Source organism: Haemaphysalis longicornis, unplaced genomic scaffold (genome assembly GCF_048455015.1).
Source record: "Haemaphysalis longicornis isolate Haplotype H1 unplaced genomic scaffold, Haemaphysalis longicornis Haplotype H1 scaffold_12, whole genome shotgun sequence".
Lineage (NCBI taxonomy): Eukaryota > Metazoa > Arthropoda > Arachnida > Ixodida > Ixodidae > Haemaphysalis > Haemaphysalis longicornis.
Window position 1 is genome coordinate 89402443 of NW_027526225.1, and position 19821 is coordinate 89422263.

General features: G+C 47.3%; 1 protein-coding gene across 9 annotated transcripts in view; it reads right to left on the reverse strand.

Annotated features, from left to right (window-relative positions):
- P120ctn (adherens junction protein p120) overlaps positions 1–19821 on the reverse strand; it is a 91838-nt gene that overhangs the window by 10494 nt on the left and 61523 nt on the right. For all 9 annotated transcript variants that reach the window (XM_077693718.1, XM_077693716.1, XM_077693724.1 and 6 more), the window contains 9 exons: positions 17432–17576; positions 16547–16667; positions 14435–14551; positions 12491–12920; positions 7822–8087; positions 6113–6263; positions 4809–5041; positions 2753–2984; positions 344–363 (listed from right to left, as the gene is read on the reverse strand). In XM_077693718.1, coding sequence (XP_077549844.1) covers positions 344–363; positions 2753–2984; positions 4809–5041; positions 6113–6263; positions 7822–8087; positions 12491–12920; positions 14435–14551; positions 16547–16667; positions 17432–17576 — 1715 coding nt within the window. The remainder of the gene's footprint in view (positions 1–343; positions 364–2752; positions 2985–4808; positions 5042–6112; positions 6264–7821; positions 8088–12490; positions 12921–14434; positions 14552–16546; positions 16668–17431; positions 17577–19821) is intronic.

The following is a 19821-nucleotide window of genomic DNA, read 5'->3' on the forward strand; positions in this document are numbered from 1 at the left end:
TACCAAATGCAAGCCTCCCTATATTGAACGGATAGCTGTTCTTTTTGAAAGTTCGATCTAACCGGGCTTGACAGTAGTAGGGTTATTGTACAGCTATGCCTCGTGTACCTGTGTAAATCACAATAAGTTTCAGGCATGGCATTTGCCTACAAAACACAATCTGTTAATCAGAGACGGTGCTTAAAACTGAAGCTACACAGCTACCGGAATTACGCGCATGCCCTGTTGCATCAAACCAAACCAAACTTTACTAAATGTGGCTTTAGTTGACATTAGGCGGTAATGCCGGTATAAATCTGGGTACACCATCACGCGCAAAAAATAAAAAGGAAGGTCTGCTTACCCGACTGTACGGCATGTTAACTGCAAAGGGAAAAGAAAAAGCAGGATAAATAATTAGGAGGAAGAACAATAACAACTTCACACAAAGAAACTGCCACATTTTTAAGGACACACTTACTACTGTGTTTATTTGATTATAAGGCGAGGGTGCAGTTTGGAGAGTACAAAAAATCGCCATATATACTGAGCTTCAAATATAAGGCGGGGTATGACTTCGAGACTACAAATTTTGGAAAAGAACCCCACCTTATATTCGAATAAACACGGCACTTTAAGCAACTGTACTGGTTGCCTAACATGCTTCTTGTTTTCTCGGCATTATTGCATAAGATCTTTAATTACGTAGTAACCATACGCCACTCACATTTTCTGAAATACTACCAGCTGGCTTTGCATTGCTATTGCAGCATTCCAAATACAACACATTCATTACTGTCCCTTTCACAATGCCAAATATTTCCCGCATTTTCATTTTTACATTTTCATATCGGTGTTTTAAGCAACAAGTTTCCGTTTCATGAACAAATACTGAGGCTACTTTTTTTTTTTTAATTTGTCGTTACTTATTAGCTATGAACCAATTTCTGATACAAACACAGAGCCCCTTTTAAGACCACGTCAGGGGCCCTTCAAAGCGATACTGAATCGAATTTGTCAAATTCTTACTTGTGGTTGCATCATGCAGTTTATTCCACTATTCTTCGACTATTTAGTGACCGCATGGCTGCCAAACGCACAAACAAGATGCTGTGACATCACCGAAACTTTGCGAGAAAGTGTCTGGGGATTTGGCACTGCTTTATCTGTTTTTCTTCAACATCGAGATTACAGTAGAACCCTGATAATACGACTTTCAAGGGACCACGCAAAATTGTCGCATGACCGGGCAGTCGCATGATCAGGGTTCGAGTAAACGCCGCCCTAATAGACGGTCTCCCGTGACAGGAGGGCTACAAACTTAACTTATTTAGTGCACTCTTGCATAATTTGTGAACACCTAACTGAAATTTGAAGCTTCTATATTATATTTCTATATCTATATTATTGACCAGTTCGTGCATTTGTGTACTGCAATCCGAAGTTGCGAGAGTGTAACCAAGATCGCAAGCGATACAGGGGAGGGCAAGTGGGCACGGAAAGTGGGGAGTTTGGTCATCGCCGTAGGGTATTACGTTACACGCGCGTGTTTTCAGGTTCGTAGGCTCAACGGTACCATCAAATTGGCAGTCCCCTCACTACCTGGACTTTTGACTTTTGACTCGCGGTTGACGCACTGGCACTTTCCTGCCGCACAGGGCCATTGAAAGGCCCTACCTGCCAGTACCTGCCTGCTTGCCTGAGTCTATTCAGCAAGCGGTCGGTCCCATTGTGGACTGTTTACCTTTTTGCACATCAAGCAGTGCCGAACAGTGGTTAAGAAATAAAGGTCGAGACAAAGCGGCGTAGAAGGTGGGGGAAAACACTGGTTTATCCCCGCCACAGTCTGTCATATGAAGCGGACTGCAAACAGCTGAGTGTTGTATTACTGGGGTTTTTAATGCGTTGTTATAAGGGGGGTTTGCTGGAACCGTGGCAATCCTTCGTAAGAAGCCGGCCGTTGTAAAGCCAGGGGACGTGTAATCGGGGTTCCACTGTACTTGTTTGAATTGTGCAATAAAACTAGTTTCATTGTTACTGCAACAAAGCAGTCTTTGTTGTCTCCGTGGCCCCTTAAAAGGGGGGACACTGCTCTTAAAACAACTTTTAATTTTCCAATTACACTCTGTGAAATTTGCCAGTCTTGCTGCTTTTCCTCCCCCCTGATTGCAAATATGCCATTGTTTCTGAGTCAGTAAATTAGTTCCCAGGGTAATTAGAGATAATTAGTCATTTTTGGAGGAACAATTGGCAAAACAGTGTTGGCCATAGAAATGTAATCCTTATATTTTCCGATACTTTGAACCCTGGTGAGGGCAATAAGAGAATCGTTTCTTTGATGCACTGCTTGGAACTAATTTTACAGCTCATTAAACCTTAGTGGCACCAGTGGCAAGGAACCATTTTGAGGGCCCATTTCAAACAACAAAGTTTAATGAGCTATAAAAGTTGTTCCATACAGTGCTTCAAAAAACAGATTCTCTTATTGCACTCACCAGGGTTCATAGTATTGTAAAATTTGAAGATTGCTGATTTATGACTAGCACTATTTTGTCTATTGTTCCTCCCGAAACAGATAATTATCTCTATTTATCTCGGGAACTAATTGACTTACTCAAAAAGTAATGCCATATTTAAAATCAGTGGAAAAAAAAAGCCGCAAAACTGACAATTTCCACAGAGTTTTTTTCAGAATTAAAGGAAGCTTTTTTAAGAGCAGTGTCCCCCTTCAAAGCTGCCTCTCAGACGACGTTTCCCACTCTGCTGTTCTCACCGGGCGGCTGTCCGCTGTTGAGCTCGCGGGCGACGCGGGGCAGGGTGCGGTCTTCGTAGCGGGTGCCGCCCTGCGAGCTGATGGGCCGGCTGAGCGTGTTGTTGGCGCTCGAGGGGGGCGAGGAGGAGGAGTTGCGCGCCACCAGGGTGCGCGTCAGGAAGTGGTACTCCCGCCAGCCCGCATTCTTGTACACCTCCCGCAGCTCCACGTGCTGCCACAGGTTGTACAGCAGCTGAAGACGAGATAAGACAAGTCGAGACGAGACAAGATTGATTGATTGATTGATTGATTGTAGGGTTTAACGCGCCGACGCAACGCAGGCGATGAGGCGCGCCGTAGTGGAGGGCTCCGGATTAATTTTGACCACCTGGGGATCTTTAACGTGCGCCGAAATCTCGCACACACGGACGTTTTTGCTTTTCGCCTCCATCAGAAAAGCGGCCGCCGCGGCCGGGAATCGAACCCACGACCTCGTGCTCAGCAGCGCAATCGAGACGAGACAAGTCGGCCAGGCTGTTTTGCCACCAAGGGAGGGGAGAGAAAACTTTGCACAGTGCATTACTCCATTGACAAAAGCAGGGAAGCGTGCGTTGTGAAAGCGGTACCGCCACCCCAAGTATGGGCGAATAGCGCCATCTAGTGGCAGTCAGGAAAGACGTTGCGCATGCCAGATGTTTTAACCACTTCCAGTGCAAGTTGTGCGGTATAGCCAGCGGTGGCGTCTTCGCGTTTTTGCTATTTTCCACCTTGTTTAAAAAGAAGCTATGCATAAGAGTGGTGTACAGTCGAGCCCACTTATAACAATATCCAAGTGCCAAGGAAATTCCACCGTTATAGCCGATAATTGATATAAGCGGGTTGCAGAAAAAAGAAAAAAAAGAAGACGAAACAGAACTCCAAACATTCTATATGCATGCAAGCAAGGTCGTATTACTACTTCTTAGTGGAAAAGAAGGCATAGTCAGTCAGATTAGTTCGCCGCATGCAAAGCTAGCGCACATCTTTTTCAAAAGCATCTATAGGTGCCTCACGTAGCTGAGCTAAATGTCCTTATTGGAAATGGAGTCCCCGAGGGACTGCGTCATGCGTTCGGCCTCCTGCGAAGACACTAACCGGGTAAAGCTGCTGAGCACGAGGTCGTGGGTTCGATTCCCGGCCGCGGCGGCCGCTTTTCTGATAGAGGCGAAAAGCAAAAACGCCCGTGTGTGCGAGATTTCGGTGCACGTTAAAGATCTCCAGGTGGCCAAAATTAATCCGGAGTCCTCCACTACGGCGCGCCTCATCGCCTGCGTTGCGTCAGCGCGTTAAACCCTACAATCAATCAATCAACTACTTGAGTAAACTGCACAACTGTGTTGCCAGATTCGTCACTGTCACCACTGCTTGCAGCACGTATCCACGCAACGATCGCCTCTTCAGCGAGGCCTTCGGACGTTTCCAAAACATTGGCCCTGACGTCACTATCTATGGAACAATGGAGGCAGTTGAAAAGGCCAAAATATAGTCAGTCGTGGAACAGGCAGTGTGTCAAATTCAAAGCAGTGTGCACGTGACACAACAAGCGAATGTGCGAGCGAGCAGCACCGCGATTTCCCGAGCGGGCGCGAGGACAATGCCAAAGCACCGGCGCCGGGAGGGGGGTTCAGAAGGAAAACTGCTTCCCTCCTCTCACTTCCTCATAAACAGCGCAGTCGACTTGCTTTCCGAGGAGTGGAAGGGATGCGAGGCATATTGCTGCATGCAGCGCATGCTGTCAGAGTGGACAGCCAGTGGCAATGCGCTTGTTGATAACAAGCTGTAGCCGGATTCAATCGTTATATACGATATCACGTCCCTCGAGCATTGCAATAAGCGGCTTATTTTACCATCATTCAAAAGCAGATGGTGCCATAGCTGTTCACCGTTATATCTGATATATTGTTATAAACGGTACCGTTACAAGTGGACTCGATCGTACTCGTGTTGGCTAATCTATCGATCTAGAGCAACTTGCATTTTGATTTCACCGTCCCTTATCAACAATCGCAACACAGACCGCACCGGGGCAGACACCCACCTGGGAGGTGAACTTGACGACCCTGGCGGAGAAGCGGCCCTTCTGCTTGGTGATGTAGGTGAGGCGGGTGACGCCCCCGGCCTCTAGCAGGGAGCGGGCAAAGTTGCCGTTGCGCACGATCACCTCGTTCAGGGTGGCCAGCACGGCCGCTATGGTGTCGTCCGAGGTGCCCATGTCGTGCTGTGGGTTGCCGTTGGGCAGCTTCTGCACCAGATCGCTCATGGCGTACTTGCCTGAAGGGAAGAAGCGGCAATTTTAACACGGTCAAACCTCACTGGGGCAGTGAGAATTCGCTCGTTGTATCCGACATTCATGAACCTAGCACACAGCAGTCACTAACCACGCACAATGGAATGAAAATAAAGAGCATTAGTTTTACAACCTGCACTACGAGTAAATATACACCCTATTCTTGTGCGTATAACCCGCACTACCAAGTTGCATCCACAAGGTTAAAAAAAAAAAGAGAGAGAGAGAGAGAGAGAGAGAGAAAACCATATATTCCCGCTCATTTTGAGTGTGTAATGCTACCTTATAGTAGAGGGACGAGTCTTTGGAGAGTCTCTGACACTGTACCCTAGCTTGTATACAATTTTCAGCCACACAGTGAGCAAATCCATTCGTTGTAACCAGTACTATTTCGTTATAAACAACACAAGTGTCACTGGTATTCAGCAGGATGAACCCAATTCAAAATTCTGATCGCTATTTCAATAATCTGCAATATCAGTGTTTTTCTTGTAATGAGGTTCATACTGTATAACCATGGGGGCAGGTAGCAGGCAGTGACAGTCAGGGCAGATTTTTTCCACCACCTATCAGCTTGCACTTGAGCTGTGCGTAAGACTCAGTGGAGTAAACAATCTCTCTCTCTCTCTCTCACGCACGCGCGCACACACACACACACAAAAAAAAACTGAATTTGTTGCCTTGCACAAAACGGACCAACTCCACTTCAGTTCCTTCAGCTGCTGCTGCTGTTCACTCCTCTCATATCTCCACCTCTACCACTTTAGATAAAAACTCTGGACAATGGCTTTGGCTTGACGCCGTCAACGGCATTACGCTGACTTCCCAGTTTCAGCCCCTCCAGCAATTAAAGAATGGGAGGCTTACTGCAAAGACGACGAGGATGGTGGCAGATGAGACAGGCGCTTGTCTTGGCTGTCTCGTCTGCCGTCCTCCTCATCTTCTTTGTGCTAAGCCTCCCATTCAGTATGTACAAACTAGCCCAACAGCACGTTTTACTGCAGTAATTGAAGTCCGCCGTCTTCAAACACAACGCTGTGCAGCAGAGGACGCACCTATGAGCTCCTTGTTGCGCTGGTCCATAGCGAGGTTCCGCAGGGCCGTGGCCACCGCACACACCACCCGGTCCACCTCCATCCGGAGAAGCTCCACCAGCACCGGAAGGCCCCGGTCTTTCCGCACCGCTGCCCGGATGTCTATGCTCGGCTGGAAGGACAGAGTTGAGGCTTCGCTCAAGCGCAGTGCTCGGGAAATCACTTCCCTTCACAAGGTGCACTAAATACCCTCACAGGTGAATTAGTGCCCAGCACACTGCATGCTGAAACGCCATCCAGCTATTTTTTTAAGTGCAGAGCTTTTGGCGTCTCATGTCATCATTGTAATCGACGTCTCATGTAGTCATGGTACTAAAACACCGGGACACTCGTTTAGCCTTGCACTAGAACGTAACGTATACTAAAAAATGCCGGGACACTTGTTCGCGCCTCGCACTAGAGAGCTTCATGCTTCAAAGACAAGAGACTTTTACAGCAAAGCTGTATACCTCTACCCCCCAATGGTTTCATCTCCGTGGGCAAAAATGCCAAAGTGCCAAGAATACACTTATACACCGCATGCTTTGCCCCTCCCCAGTTTTCATGTTAGGGGAGATGGCCTGGGATTTTCTTTTTTTTACGTGCATCTTTTTTGCAATACAAGTTTGTTTAAAAGTGGCATTCTCCTCAAACAGCGCTCCTCACCCATTCTTGCAATATAAGATCTGAAGGCACACCAGCACATCGCCCTAGGGCGGAGTTTAGCACATTGTGAGCACGGTTTTCCTGTACAAACAGTGCAACAACAGTGCAAGGGCCAATATAACGAGTAAGCTAGATATAAATCTGACTTTGAATACTAGAACAGTTTCAGTTCTCACTGCAAACCACTGCATCATTGCAGTAATTCCTGAGGCAGCCATGATAGGCTTTGCAAACAATTAAGAACTCTGCACTTCTTTTAAGGGGGGACATGGTTCTTAAAACAATTTATTTTAATTTGTAAGTTAACCCTGTGAAACTTGCCAGCCTTGCTGCTTGTTTTCCACTGATTTCAAATATGCCATTATTTTTTTAGTTGTTTCATTAGTGTCAAAGGTAATTAGAGATAATGAGTAATTTTTTGAGGAACAACAGCCAAAGCAGTGTTGGCCATAAAACTGCAATCTTTATATTTTCCAATGCTATGAACCCTCGCGAATGCAATAACATAATCGTTCTTTTGATGCAACGGTTGGAACCAATTTAACAGCTCATTAGGCCTTGGTGTTTGAAATGGCCATTCGGAACGGTTTGTTGCGCCACTGGTGCCCCAAAAATTTAATGAGCAGTAAAATTAGTTTTAAGCGGTGCATCAAAAAATCGATTCTCCTATTGCACTCGCCAGGGTTCATAGTAGTGGAAAATATAAAGGTTACAGTTTTATGACCAACACTGTTTTGTCTATTGTTCCTACAAAAATGGCTAATTATCTTTAATTACCTTGAGAACTAATTGACTGACAAAAAATAATGGCACATTTGAAATCAATGAAAAAAAAAAAAAAAAAGCAGCAAGACTGACAAGTTTCACAGAGTTTACTTAAATGCTGTTTTAAGAGCAGTGTCCCCCCTTAATGGTGAAGCAAACAGTTACGCAGACTGCAGCCACAAGGATGAGCCTGCCAAACACCCTTCACTGCCTCTGCTACTAATGTGGGGACAGAACAAGACAGGAATGGTGCCGCCCACCTGCCAATAGCAAGCAGCCAGGTTCTGGATAGCGCCCGCTGCCGCTTCTAGCGTCTCTGGGTTAGAGCACTCGGAGAGCAACGCCAGGTACGGCTGCACCACTTCTGGCTGCCAAAGCAGCTCCATGCCCGTCGGGGGATCCGACTGCGGCCGGGGCGTCGCGCTGCTGGCCGAAGCCAGAGCCGATCCGGAGGAGGACTCCTTCTTCTGCTTCTCCAGTGCCTCCTTCTTCTTCTTGGCCCCAAAGCAGCCCAGGCTGTCGCCAACTGCGCAAACATAGGGAGGGAGCACCGCACTGAAGAATAGGAAGAAACCTAACACGAGCAAGACACGGACTCCAGGTCACCAAAGATGCAGCCTTATGCGTCTCAGAACACTTGTCACTACTGCATGGAACTTACTTCACCATTAATTCATTGTGATTGTTACATCTGCACCCATTACAACCTTGTGCGAATGCACTTTTCTATTAAAGTTGCCGTTCTACCAGATGTGCAATTGATCTAGTTACTACACTTATTATTTTCACAGTACCCATTGTTTTGTTTCTCACCCATTTATTGCAGCACATCAACGCTGTGCTGAAATGAACAATGTTAAAGAAAACCGTGCAAGGAGGTATGCCAGAAAAATATTTTTTTTGTTGTTTTTTTGTAGACATCGGAAAACATTTACCATCCCGATGTCTGACAGAAAGTTGAGAGAAGTGCGGAATCTTTTTAACATCAGAACTGAGTCAAAAGTGTCAAAACTTTAGGTAAAAGTGTGCCTAATTGATCATCAAACCTTCAAAGGCACAAATCGCAAATGAAGAACGAACCCATGAACAACTTTTTGCACACTAAAAAAATGCATTTATGAATGATCTAAACGCATACTGATACGTGGTTTATGAGACAAAGGTATACTATTGCATTCCTTCATGATCGATGTGTGTATTGTCTCATCTAGAACAGTTCCTTTCTCGCGATTTTCAAGTAACCGGTCTGACACAATGGAAGTCTGGTATCACGTCCGCACCATGTGTCCAGAGATCTTACCAGAGCTTTTCAGTCAACCAACCGGTCTATGGGGAAATGCATTAGTTTTTTTTTTACATGACGCCGTCAGTCCCACTAAGAAAGCTTTCGCTTCAAAATTGAATTGTCGAGCTAAGGAAAGAATAATGCCATAGCATGCTCCTTCTACTTTAACTCCCCCCCTCAAGAGAAAGAAAGGAAAGAAAAACAGCCCCTGTGCTCTGCAACTGGCAGAGATCAGCTGTACTCGCATGCACACCAACTTCCCACCCTGGCTATTTTATGGCACTTGCAAATACCCAAGTAATGTTAGGACAAGGTGTCTGTCTTGCAAGTGCTGCTGCTGAGGTCTTGTAAGATTCTACAGTGAAATCTCGATACGATTCTGCGTGATACGAATTTCTGTGAAATCCCGGCGAAAATTGCATTGTTTGCATTTGGCAAAATTTCAGTTGTTACGAACGGACCTGCGCGGCTCGGCAGATGATACGAACGAGCTGGTGAGGCGCCCGACAGCCGAGCGAGCAAGCGACGGCGACGTACGGGCTCTCGAAGAACGGCTTGGCTGTTGTTTTCTGCTGGTGAAAACGTGCCGTTCATGCCACAGGCGCACTGACACCGCCGCGGAACCACCCGCAGCGCGTGGCGCGGCCGGTGGTGGAAACATGGCGGCGGCAACATGGCTTTGGCTTTGGCTGCGAAGTGATCGAGGCACTCGAGCAACCACTTCTAACTGTTCTTTAAGGGGAGACGCGGGTCTTGGAATCCCGAAATTTGGCCAAAAAATCGATTTTTAGAAATCGCCATTTTCGGAAAGTAGAGCTATTTTTCTACCGGTTAGCAAAATATCCAGACCCAGGAGTACGTATTTGAGCCATAATATCAATTTATAGCACCGACGCCCGCTAAAATCGGCCAAGATTCGACGCGAAAATAGCATTTTTTCGACGACTCGCCTCTCGGGTTCTACATGCGCCACGGCGTCCATCTTTGTCTCATTCGAAAGCGCGTCTTTTCGTTTTGAATTCCCCGCCAGAACCACTCCGTTTCGTCCGTTGGTTGCGAGTAAAACCGGGGTAGAAAAGAGACGGATCGCGCCGCCTAATTGGTTACTGACTGCACGTGACCGCAGGGCGCAACCTCATTGGCTGGGCGCCGTGGGTCGTCTGCTCGGCACTCTCATCACAGGGCAACGGCTCATGTATTCGTCTATGCGAGGACTGGCAAAAGCCCCGCATGGCGTAAAAATAAAGTAAAGATGTCTATCGATAACCGAAAGGAAGAACAGGCATTATTAAAAGCGCCTGAAATACGATTTTCTGCTCCTGTGACGACGACTTATCGCGAAAACGGCGCCGAGACGGAGGTAGGCTTAGCGCCCGCGCGGGCTGCCGAGACGATAGCGTAGCGATATGATTACGCCTGCGGGGGCACTAAGGTGCGTCTATCTTTCGATCAGCAGCAAATAGAAAGAAAAGAAATGATAAAGTGGAGGATGCCGCATGCCGACGTCGCAAGGGAAGTGTGTTCATTCTGTTATCAACGATGCTGCGGCGGTTCGGCCCGCACACCGGCGCGCGCTTCCTCGTCGGCAGGTTACCATAAAGATGAGCGATTTAAGAATTATAAATGTTCGCACTGTGCACAATGTGCGTTGGTAACGTGATATACGAGTAGATTAAACCGAAAACGTGGTTATCCCACCTAGCCAAGCGCATGCACGTTACAGAACAGTGGCGGGCATTGCGTTACCAGCCCCTTCGCTGCAACTCACTTCACGCGATGCAAATCCGATTTGATTGCTACAAATGAAGCAGTAACATAACAAAATAGCGTTTACAACTGTGGTGCACGCTCAGCACCTCAGCCCTAGTCGCCAAAGAGAGACGGCGCGATGCCAACAGCATAAAAATTGAAGCAACGTTCTGGCTTTGCTTTTGTTCAGTTTTTCTGCCAGGTGCCATCTGTAGACAGAGGATTTCATAATTTTCCCACCAACTGATTTCAGCAAACTTGGTATGCTCGTGTTGAGCGAAAAGCGAGCTACATTCTAGAACCTTTCTTTTTTTCACATGCTCAATAGATAAAACTGTCACTTGTAGTAAAACTTCAACTGCGATTTTCTCAGCTTCCCTTTTTTTGCATATGTGCCTAGCCTTACAGGGGTTTTGAGGTAGTTTTTTTCAAAGGATTTCTACAAGTGTTATACCGTTGAATTCGGGATAAAATGAACTGCATGCTGAAGCTATTTTAATTGCCTCATTTTGCCTCAAATAAATGTTATGAGTTATAATTAGAGGTCATTAAGTTTTCAGAAAACTGTACTTGGCATAATTAGATTAATTCTATCCAATAAACTATCTTTACAGGAATATAAATAGCTTCAGCATGCATGGCAGGTCTTAAGCTACACACCCATACCATTTATTTAAAAAAAAATTGAATAAAAAGTTCCTTAAAGGCCCGTAAGAAATTACTTAATTAGGCTCCAGTGTTTTCCTTATAACTAAAAAAATAATTCTACCACTTGAAAACTAATTACATATTTGAAATGAGGAAGCCAAAACACATATGCACAGTGATTTTCATTATCACAGACCAATTAATAAAAAAGTTCATTTCAAGACCCACGTCTCCCCTTAAAATAATGCTCAAGGCACACACGAAGTCGCTTGTGCGGTAAAGGATCTGATAATGCGGGCAAAAACGGTACTATAAAACGTTACCCCTGCTAGTGAAAGCGCTGTTGAAATATCTGCTGGAGTGGTAAGCCTAACATCATCCCTGGTGGAACCAGCTGGCTGTTTCGAGCGCTGCAAAGCTCCTTCCACTGCTGCACGCGTCGCACATCATTTTGTGACCGAAGCAGAAGCTGCTGAGGGCGTGGAATTGTCGACGTGGGTGTGAAAAAATGGCACGCACAACGCCGACGCGCACGAATCGCGCAAAAAAACGCGCCCGCCATGCGGTTCCCGTCTTGACTGTTGCGGCATGTAGTGAGCTTGGGCACCGCGAGTGAGGAGACGAATTCGAAGTTTTGCGTGCTCCTGAAAGGAATTCTCGGCAACATGAGCGGGAATAAAGTTTCCCGCTCAACCCACAGCGCATGATTATTCTGCGCACTTATACAAAAACTTTTCTTTTTTAACATCTACTGCACGCACCACGAGCGCATGGCTCTTGTGGGAGCCTCGATCATTGATGGAAGAGCCGCCGTAGGGGGGGGGGGGGGGGGCATTGGTAGTTGCCGGAAGAACTTCTCTTTGTGATACGATTTTCTAGGCGGACGCATTGCCGAGTGCTTGTGTCACTTCTGTTTTGTGCTGAATCGTCTCGTCTGTCATGAATGCCCTGGGCCCTAAGAACTCTCGGCGCTTATTCACAGCAGCGTTCAAACGAGCAGCTTTCTGCACTCACTTTTTTTTTTTTTGAGAGAGAGAGAGAGATGCAATTTTGGGGGGGTCTACCTACATTCGAGTCGACTTACAATCGTGTAAATACGGTACGATGAATCAACTTCTGCGCACACATGCATTGCAGCGACTTCGCATCGCGCCACTGGTTAACTAACATGACACGAAGGCCAACAAACGCACGCAACGCGACAATTTCAACACCACTCCCGTTCCAAGCATGCAACTGCTGCTCACCCTTGATGGCGGCGCCCGTGGCGCGGGAAGCCGGTGCAGCGGGGTGGGCGGCGGAGGTGGGGGCGTGCTTGTCGTACTCGGGGTCCTCCACCTCCTGACAGCGGTAGGAGAGGTTGCGCAGGGTGCACACGCAGTTCTCCACGCTCTTGTTGTCCATGTCATTCTTGCGCACGGCCGCCCGCATCAGGTGCAGCAGCGCGTCGCACAGACCCTCGCACTCGCGCAGCCGCCGCCGCGCGTACTCCCCGGCCGAGCTCACGTTGCGCAGGACCCCGTTGGCGTTGCGGAAGACGATGGTCCAGTAGATCTCCTGCGGCTTGCTGGTGTGGTCGCCAGCCCGGTCGCGGTTGCGGTCCCAGCCGGACAGTGGGATGATCACATGGTTCACCAGCGTTTGCAGGGCGTCATCGATGATCGGCCGCTTCAGCTCCTGCGTTCGTCAAGAGCAGCACCACCACGAGTTGTGGACGACAACAGAAATCAAGGCGGTGAGGCAACATGCAGTGGAATCTCGGCGATACGAATTTGGTTGATACGAATTTTCAAAATTCCCCAACCAAAATGCATTGTACATAATGTAAAAAAATTTGCATGATCCGTTCACATTTATCAGTCCGGCGCGGGTGATACAAACACGCGAGACACGAGCAGCCGACCGCGGAGTGGACGGGAGGAGGGGGTTTTGGTGCCGCCGTGTGACCTTGGCTGCACGCGGACTTGGCTGCACCTTGGCTGCACGCGGACCGACGGTATTTCTCTTCGTGGGGTTTTTACAATATCAGTGCAAGAGGTGCTGCTCCGAACGAACAGAACATTTCACCCTCTCTGTGCCTTTTCGTTCTCCTGTCCCCTCCCCCTCTTCTATTTTCCGTCACATTCTCTTCTCATTGCCCCCATTTTTCTTTTTTTTTTGGTCGCTGCTAGGGTGCTTCTAGCTTCCCTTTTTGTGTTACACTTTTTGAAAAACCATGGCCGGGGCGGCAATCAGGCGTTGCTTTTCATTTCTGATGGTAAGCACTCTTGCCATTTCGCCTTCTCCATGTTCCTCGCTTCCCTCTATGCCCTGTGCTCTAGCTGTTCTGTAGTCACCTTGCTGTTTTGCCTGCCTGCGCTGCTTGTGTGTCGATTACACATGTGTGTTTGTGTGTGTGCATCGCGTCAGTGATGGGTGCACCACGGCACACCTTGACGGCAGCCTCTGGTTGTCATCCGTGGCAATGGGAGGAGCCTCACAACTTGCGCCGAAGGGGAGACGCGCACCTCATGGCGGCAATTCCGTATCGCTCGCAGTAGCTGGCTGAGCCACCTCAGCGGCGAATATTCGGCCCGCATTACCAGCTCCTTTCCCGCTCGACAATTCAGTTTATGCCTCGGGCCGCGTTCTAACAAAACGTTACGAGCGGTCGCTGGGTCTACCTGCCCATCTTCACGGCAGGAGCCAACACCATGTTGCCGTTGCCTGCTGCGTGCGTGGCGCGTTTCCACGTGCAGAGAACTTCTTTATCTCTCTTTTTTTTTTGGTGACACGAATATCTGGGTGATACGAATATTTTTGCCGCCCCTTGAGATTCCTATCACCGAGATTCCACCAAAGTAAAAAGGCATGATCGCAGGATGTACAGTGGCAGCACAAATAAGTTGCCAGTGTTTCCACACCTTAGTCCCAAGTAAAGAAAACTAACAAAGGTAGGTACTTCACCTTGCTACCTCCTTGTTCCTGGCACGCGCTTTCAACACGGCACTATTGCCCACGAGTTCTCAGCAGAAAGTTTTAGCACGCAGCAAGAGCTACTGCAGGCACGGTATTAAAAAGGAACACGCTCCCTCATTCCACCGTATGCACGGAGGCAAGCCTGTGCAATGCAGAGCAGGAGACACAGCTACCCCAGCAGCCCACAAACGTACAATGTCAGTACAGACCCGGCAGTATGCAAGGCAGCTCACCTCACAGGAGGACAGGTTCCACAAGACACCAGTCACCAACTCGCGGATCTCGTTGTCTGGAGTCTTTCGCAGAAGACGCACCAGAGCAGGTATACCACCCGCATTACGGATGGCTCGCTGATTGGGAGAGGGAGAGAGATAGGGGTGGAAAATTTATCATCCCTTCCCAAAGAAAGTTGAGGGAAGCGTGAAAGCTTTTTCAGATCAAAACTGTGTCAAAAGTGCATCAAAACCTTCACTAACAGCGAGTCCGATCAATCGTCAACCAAATGCAAAACGAACGCATGCGCCAATTTTTCGCACGGATCTACGAATCTACAAATGATCTAAATGTATAACGGTACGTTGTTTATGAGATAAAGGTATACATTATTGAACTTATTCTTCATGCATGATCGAAATTGTGTATTGTCTTATGTAGAACCATTCTTTTTTTGCAATTTTCAAGTCACCGCTTTGACACTGCGGAAGCCCTGTTTCACGCATGCGCCGTGTGTCCAGAGATGTCATCAGAGTTTTCCAGTCGATCAACCGGTCTATGGGGAAATGCATTAGTTTTGTGACAGGACACCATCGGCGTCACTAAGAAAGCTTTCGCTTAAAAAAAACAAACTGAGGAGCCCCTACACTTCAAGAACCCCTACACTTCTAGAACCCTTACATATCTTGTAGAGTGAAAGCACAGGACTTCGCAAATTTCCCAGACTCCACTAACAAGCACAGAAGGGGTGCAAAATATGCGCTGTTGAGCAGCTCCAGAATGACCACGGGGGGTGTCAGGTCAACGGAGTGCGCTGGCGGAATGCAACTCAGGGACGCACGGCAATGCACCAATGGCGCAATTCGAGCAGCGGTTCGCTTTTACACCTACTCAGTGAATCGAGACAAACCCAAAGAAAACGCGCATTTAAAGAATTTCGCAGGCTATGGCGGTACCCTGAAAGGCCAAATGACTTTAATTAGGCCACGCCAAGAGATTTGGAGCAATTGGTAATGACGACACAGTGAGAAACCTCCTTGTCGCACGCAAAATAGTTCATCGATATTCTTAGTCAGACATACCGACACGTTCCCCCAAATTAAAGATAGAAGCAACAGCAACGTGTGTGCATGAGCACGGTCTATTTTTGATTGATTGATTGATTGATTGTAGGGTTTAACGCGCCGACGCAACGCAGGCGATGAGGCGCGCCGTAGTGGAGGGCTCCGGATTAATTTTGACCACCTGGGGATCTTTAATGTGCGCCGAAATCTCGTACACACAGGCATTTTTGCTTTTCGCCTCCATCAGAAAAGCGGCCGCCGCGGCCGGGAATCGAACCCGCGACCTTGTGCTCAGCAGCACAACGCCTTAGCCACTGAGCCACCGCGGCGGGTACGGTCTATTTTTAATCCTTGATTTATTGTGAAGCACCATTTTGGGTGCAATTATCCTTAAAAAAAAAAAAAAATGGTAAAGTTCCGAAAGAACGCCCACCCAAAGCACAGAGATATCAAGGGAAAAATACGGGATGGGCAATCTTTCGGTTCAGGTGTGCCAAACAAGAAAAAAGTGGTCGCACCGCCAACCAAAACTGCAGAGATGTCAAGACAAAATACCAGATGGGCGAACTTTCCTCTCAAGTGCGAAAAGGACACTTCAGTAAAATATGCTGTTGGGCTAGTTGGTGCATTGCTTTTTTAAGGGGGGACACTGCTCTTAAAAAACCTTTTTTAATTTTTAAGTAAACTCTGTGAAACTTGTCAGCCTTGCTGTTTTCCCCCCACTGATTTCAAATATGGCATTTTTTTTTTTTCAGTTGGTCAATTAGTTCCTAAGATAATTAGAGGTAATTAACCATTTTTTGGAGGAACAATAGACAAATCGGTGTTGGTCATAAAACTGTAATCTTTACATTTTTCAACACTATGAACCCTGGTGAGTGCAATAAGAGAATAAGTTTTTTGATGCATCGCTTGGACCTAATTTTACAGCTCTTTAAACCTTGGTGGCACCAGTGACAAGGAACCATTTTGAGTTCCCATTTCAAACACTGAAGCTTAATGTGCTGTTTCGGGGGTGGGCGCTCGGCTCTGAACTTTACGGTAGGCTTCACGTTGTCTGAGACCCACCTTGTTTTCGTCGTTCTGGCGGCCATAGGAGAGGTTTCTAAGAGCACCACAGGCATTCCTTTGAATTTCTGGGAACTCTTGGTTCAGAAGCTCTATCAACAGAGGAATGCCTCCCAGGGCTCTGGAAAGGAGGGCAAGCAATGCATTCAAGCTTTCCGCACCACAAGAACTTCCTGCCAAAAGCAGAGTGGCATTTCAGGCTGTCTAACAACACCGATATCAATTTTAATGGGGCAGATGGTGTACAAAATCTGCTACAGTACTACACTGCTCTACTAACTAGATTACAATGCAACTCGTAGTCACTGCAACCAAGAGCTTATAACATTGCTTCACCAACAAATATAAATCATGCATACTGTAAAACACAGGGCATGGGCTGAACACAAAACACTATAAAAGCCAGTCCTCATTCCTGAAATGATTCAGAAAACACGCAACAAGCACAATAAATGCTGACTGCTGGTTCTCCTTTGTAAAGAGGTTGAAAACCGATCAATTAATCTTTTTTCCCTCACAAAGTAATAAAAAATTAACCCTAGCCAGGGCAGCAGATGGTCATTACGCTACACTGCTCTCCTTAGAAATTTCCAACCTCATGTTACCCGCTTTTCAAGGCCATCTATGGGGGCACTTTTGCATAAAAGGATGAATTTCCACAGTGCACAAACCTGAAAAAGTTACAAGCTGTCGTTCTTGCTGGTGTGGCGCGTTAAGGAAAGAGTGGGTAATGGAACTTGGTGAAACAACAACCAAGTTCCTATTTTAGATATAAGGTTAGATTAAAGCATAAAAGGTGTGGTGGAAGAAGTTCCCGCCAGCAAAGCAGTGACGGTGCAACTTGAGCATGTTCTGTGCGAGTAAGGAAGTGGGGCCACAACGCACCTCGTCTTCTGTTTCATGCTGTTGTCCATGTAGCAGAGATGCTGAAGATAGGCGGCCGCATTGGCCCGCACGACGCTGTTTGGGTGGCCGAGGAACTCTATCACCTCGTGGAGGTCGGGGTCACGCCACCGGACATCACCACCGCCTGAGGGGGGACAAGGGAGGCACAGCACTGGGTCAGCAAAAGCTTAGTCATAGAAAAATGACAAACCAAGCAGGTTGGTAAACTGGTTCATGATAAAAATCTGCGCATAAACACACACACAACAGAAGAGGAAACGCACGACACAGGCGCAGTGCGTCGTACATTTCTTCTTCTGTTGTGTGTGTGTTTATGCGCAGTTTTTTGCCATGAAATAGCTTAGTTGCCAATTTCGTCTTTGCTGGGCTTCACAAAACGAAAGCTGCCTCAACACCCAGTACATAAACACTTTACATATACATACAGTGCACTCTCTTGTTCGGACGAACTTGGTACAGTCAAACCCGGTTATAACGAACAGCGCAATTTAACACGACTTGTTTGCTATACGCAGCAGTTTGATATAACCGAACCCGCTTATAACGAACTTCACTATCAAATTCGTAATAAACAATGTGAACAGTTGATTGAAAAGGCGATTACGGAAGAAAGGTCATGCCCCTCACCATGAATAGTAATCAACCCCAAAACAAATTTACTGCAGATAAGTGTACACCTATTTGCAGTAAGCAGTGATTTTCACCTGAACACTGTGCTTATCACCATCAATAAGAAACGCATTTTTGACACGCGACATCATTTCGACGAACTCCAGTCACACTTCCGTGATCTTTGTGCAGCGTTGTCGCAGCACATTGGTAGCACGAAAGGGCTTCTTGCAACGTCGGGCAGCATGACAGCATGGACGCTAGACACAGCCAGCACAGAAGCACATTAGCGGGCATTGGGTGACTGATCGCGAGTGTGCAGAGTTTGATATATTTAATGTCTAGTTCGTTTTAGAAAATGCATTTTACATGCATAATGGCAGAAGGATTTTGAGTGTTCACTACAAAGCATAATTTGCCCCATAAGAGTTTGTTATATTAGGGTTAGACTGTAATGGCGGATTTCATGGTTCAGATGAACAGCCCTTTTGCTCTCTTGTAACATGCAGAATGCAAAAGATATCGACGAATTTCTGATATAAACAAATTTTTGCAGCTCCTTTGAGTTTGCCTTAGCAAGGGCTCATGGCGTATATAACTCTAAGGTTGTTCTCAGCAGCACAACCCCTTCAAATTAGCAATTGCCAACAGTTTGAGTGACCTCACCAGTACATAGGCACATGAACTCCTGAACAACCATTATCAGCGTGCCTAACTACGGCAAAGGGTAGGGGCTTATATTTGAGTCCTAGACGACATCACCATACAAGTTCACTTCAGAACAAAGGCCTGCCCCAATGATGGCCACGATGGCGATGATGTCTAGGACTCAAACCAAAACCCTCACCCTTTGCAATAGCTGGGCATAGGGTAATGAAATTTGAATTCTAGGCATACCACAACATGAACACCAAATGGTTACCTCAACAGTCTGTGGCCCCTTCAACAACATCAATACAGTTGAACCTCGTTATAACGAACACTGACACAGCGAATTACCGGCTATGGCGAACTAAATATGAACTTTGCTTGGTCAGACTTAACTTCAATGACACTTATTCTTTTAGAAAGAAAGTGAAACTGTGAGGGCCACGCGCACTATCGGATACAGTTAAACCTCGATGTAACGAAGTCGGTAAAATTCGTAATTTACTTCGTTACATTGAAATTTCGCTACATTGAAATTCGCGGTTATAATGAAGCGTTCATCCCGTGAAGCGTTTCCTGAAAAAGAAAACGTGGCGCGCATACACGGCCGGCGCACTGTTTCTGTTTCTATCGGTGCTTAATCGTCTACGCGGGCATCAGCGTGATCCGCATGGAGCGTTTTCTTCCCGAAAAAACGCGCCCCGCAAGCCACAGGCGCGCTGACGCAGCCGCGGAGACCACCCGCGCGATGCGGGTAGCTCCAGCGACCGATTCTAACTGCTCGCTGAAACGCAACTCGAGGGGCAAACGAGAGGGGTATGCGAGAAAAAAAGCGGATAACGTGGGCGAAATTTTCACTGTAAAACATCATACGCGTCGCTTACGAGAGCGCCCATCAAATATCCTTCGCGGCGGCCTTATCGTCTAGCCAGCCGGCATCCCCGAGCGCTTCGAAGCTCCCGCCATAGGGTGCGCGCCTCCCCATTGGCGAAACTGGTCAGGCTCCTCCCACTGCTGCGCGCAGCGTGACTCACTTCCCGCCGCCGGCACGCAATCGCGGACGCCGGTGTGAAAAAAGAAAAACGCGCGTGCAAGGCTCATAAAGATTCACA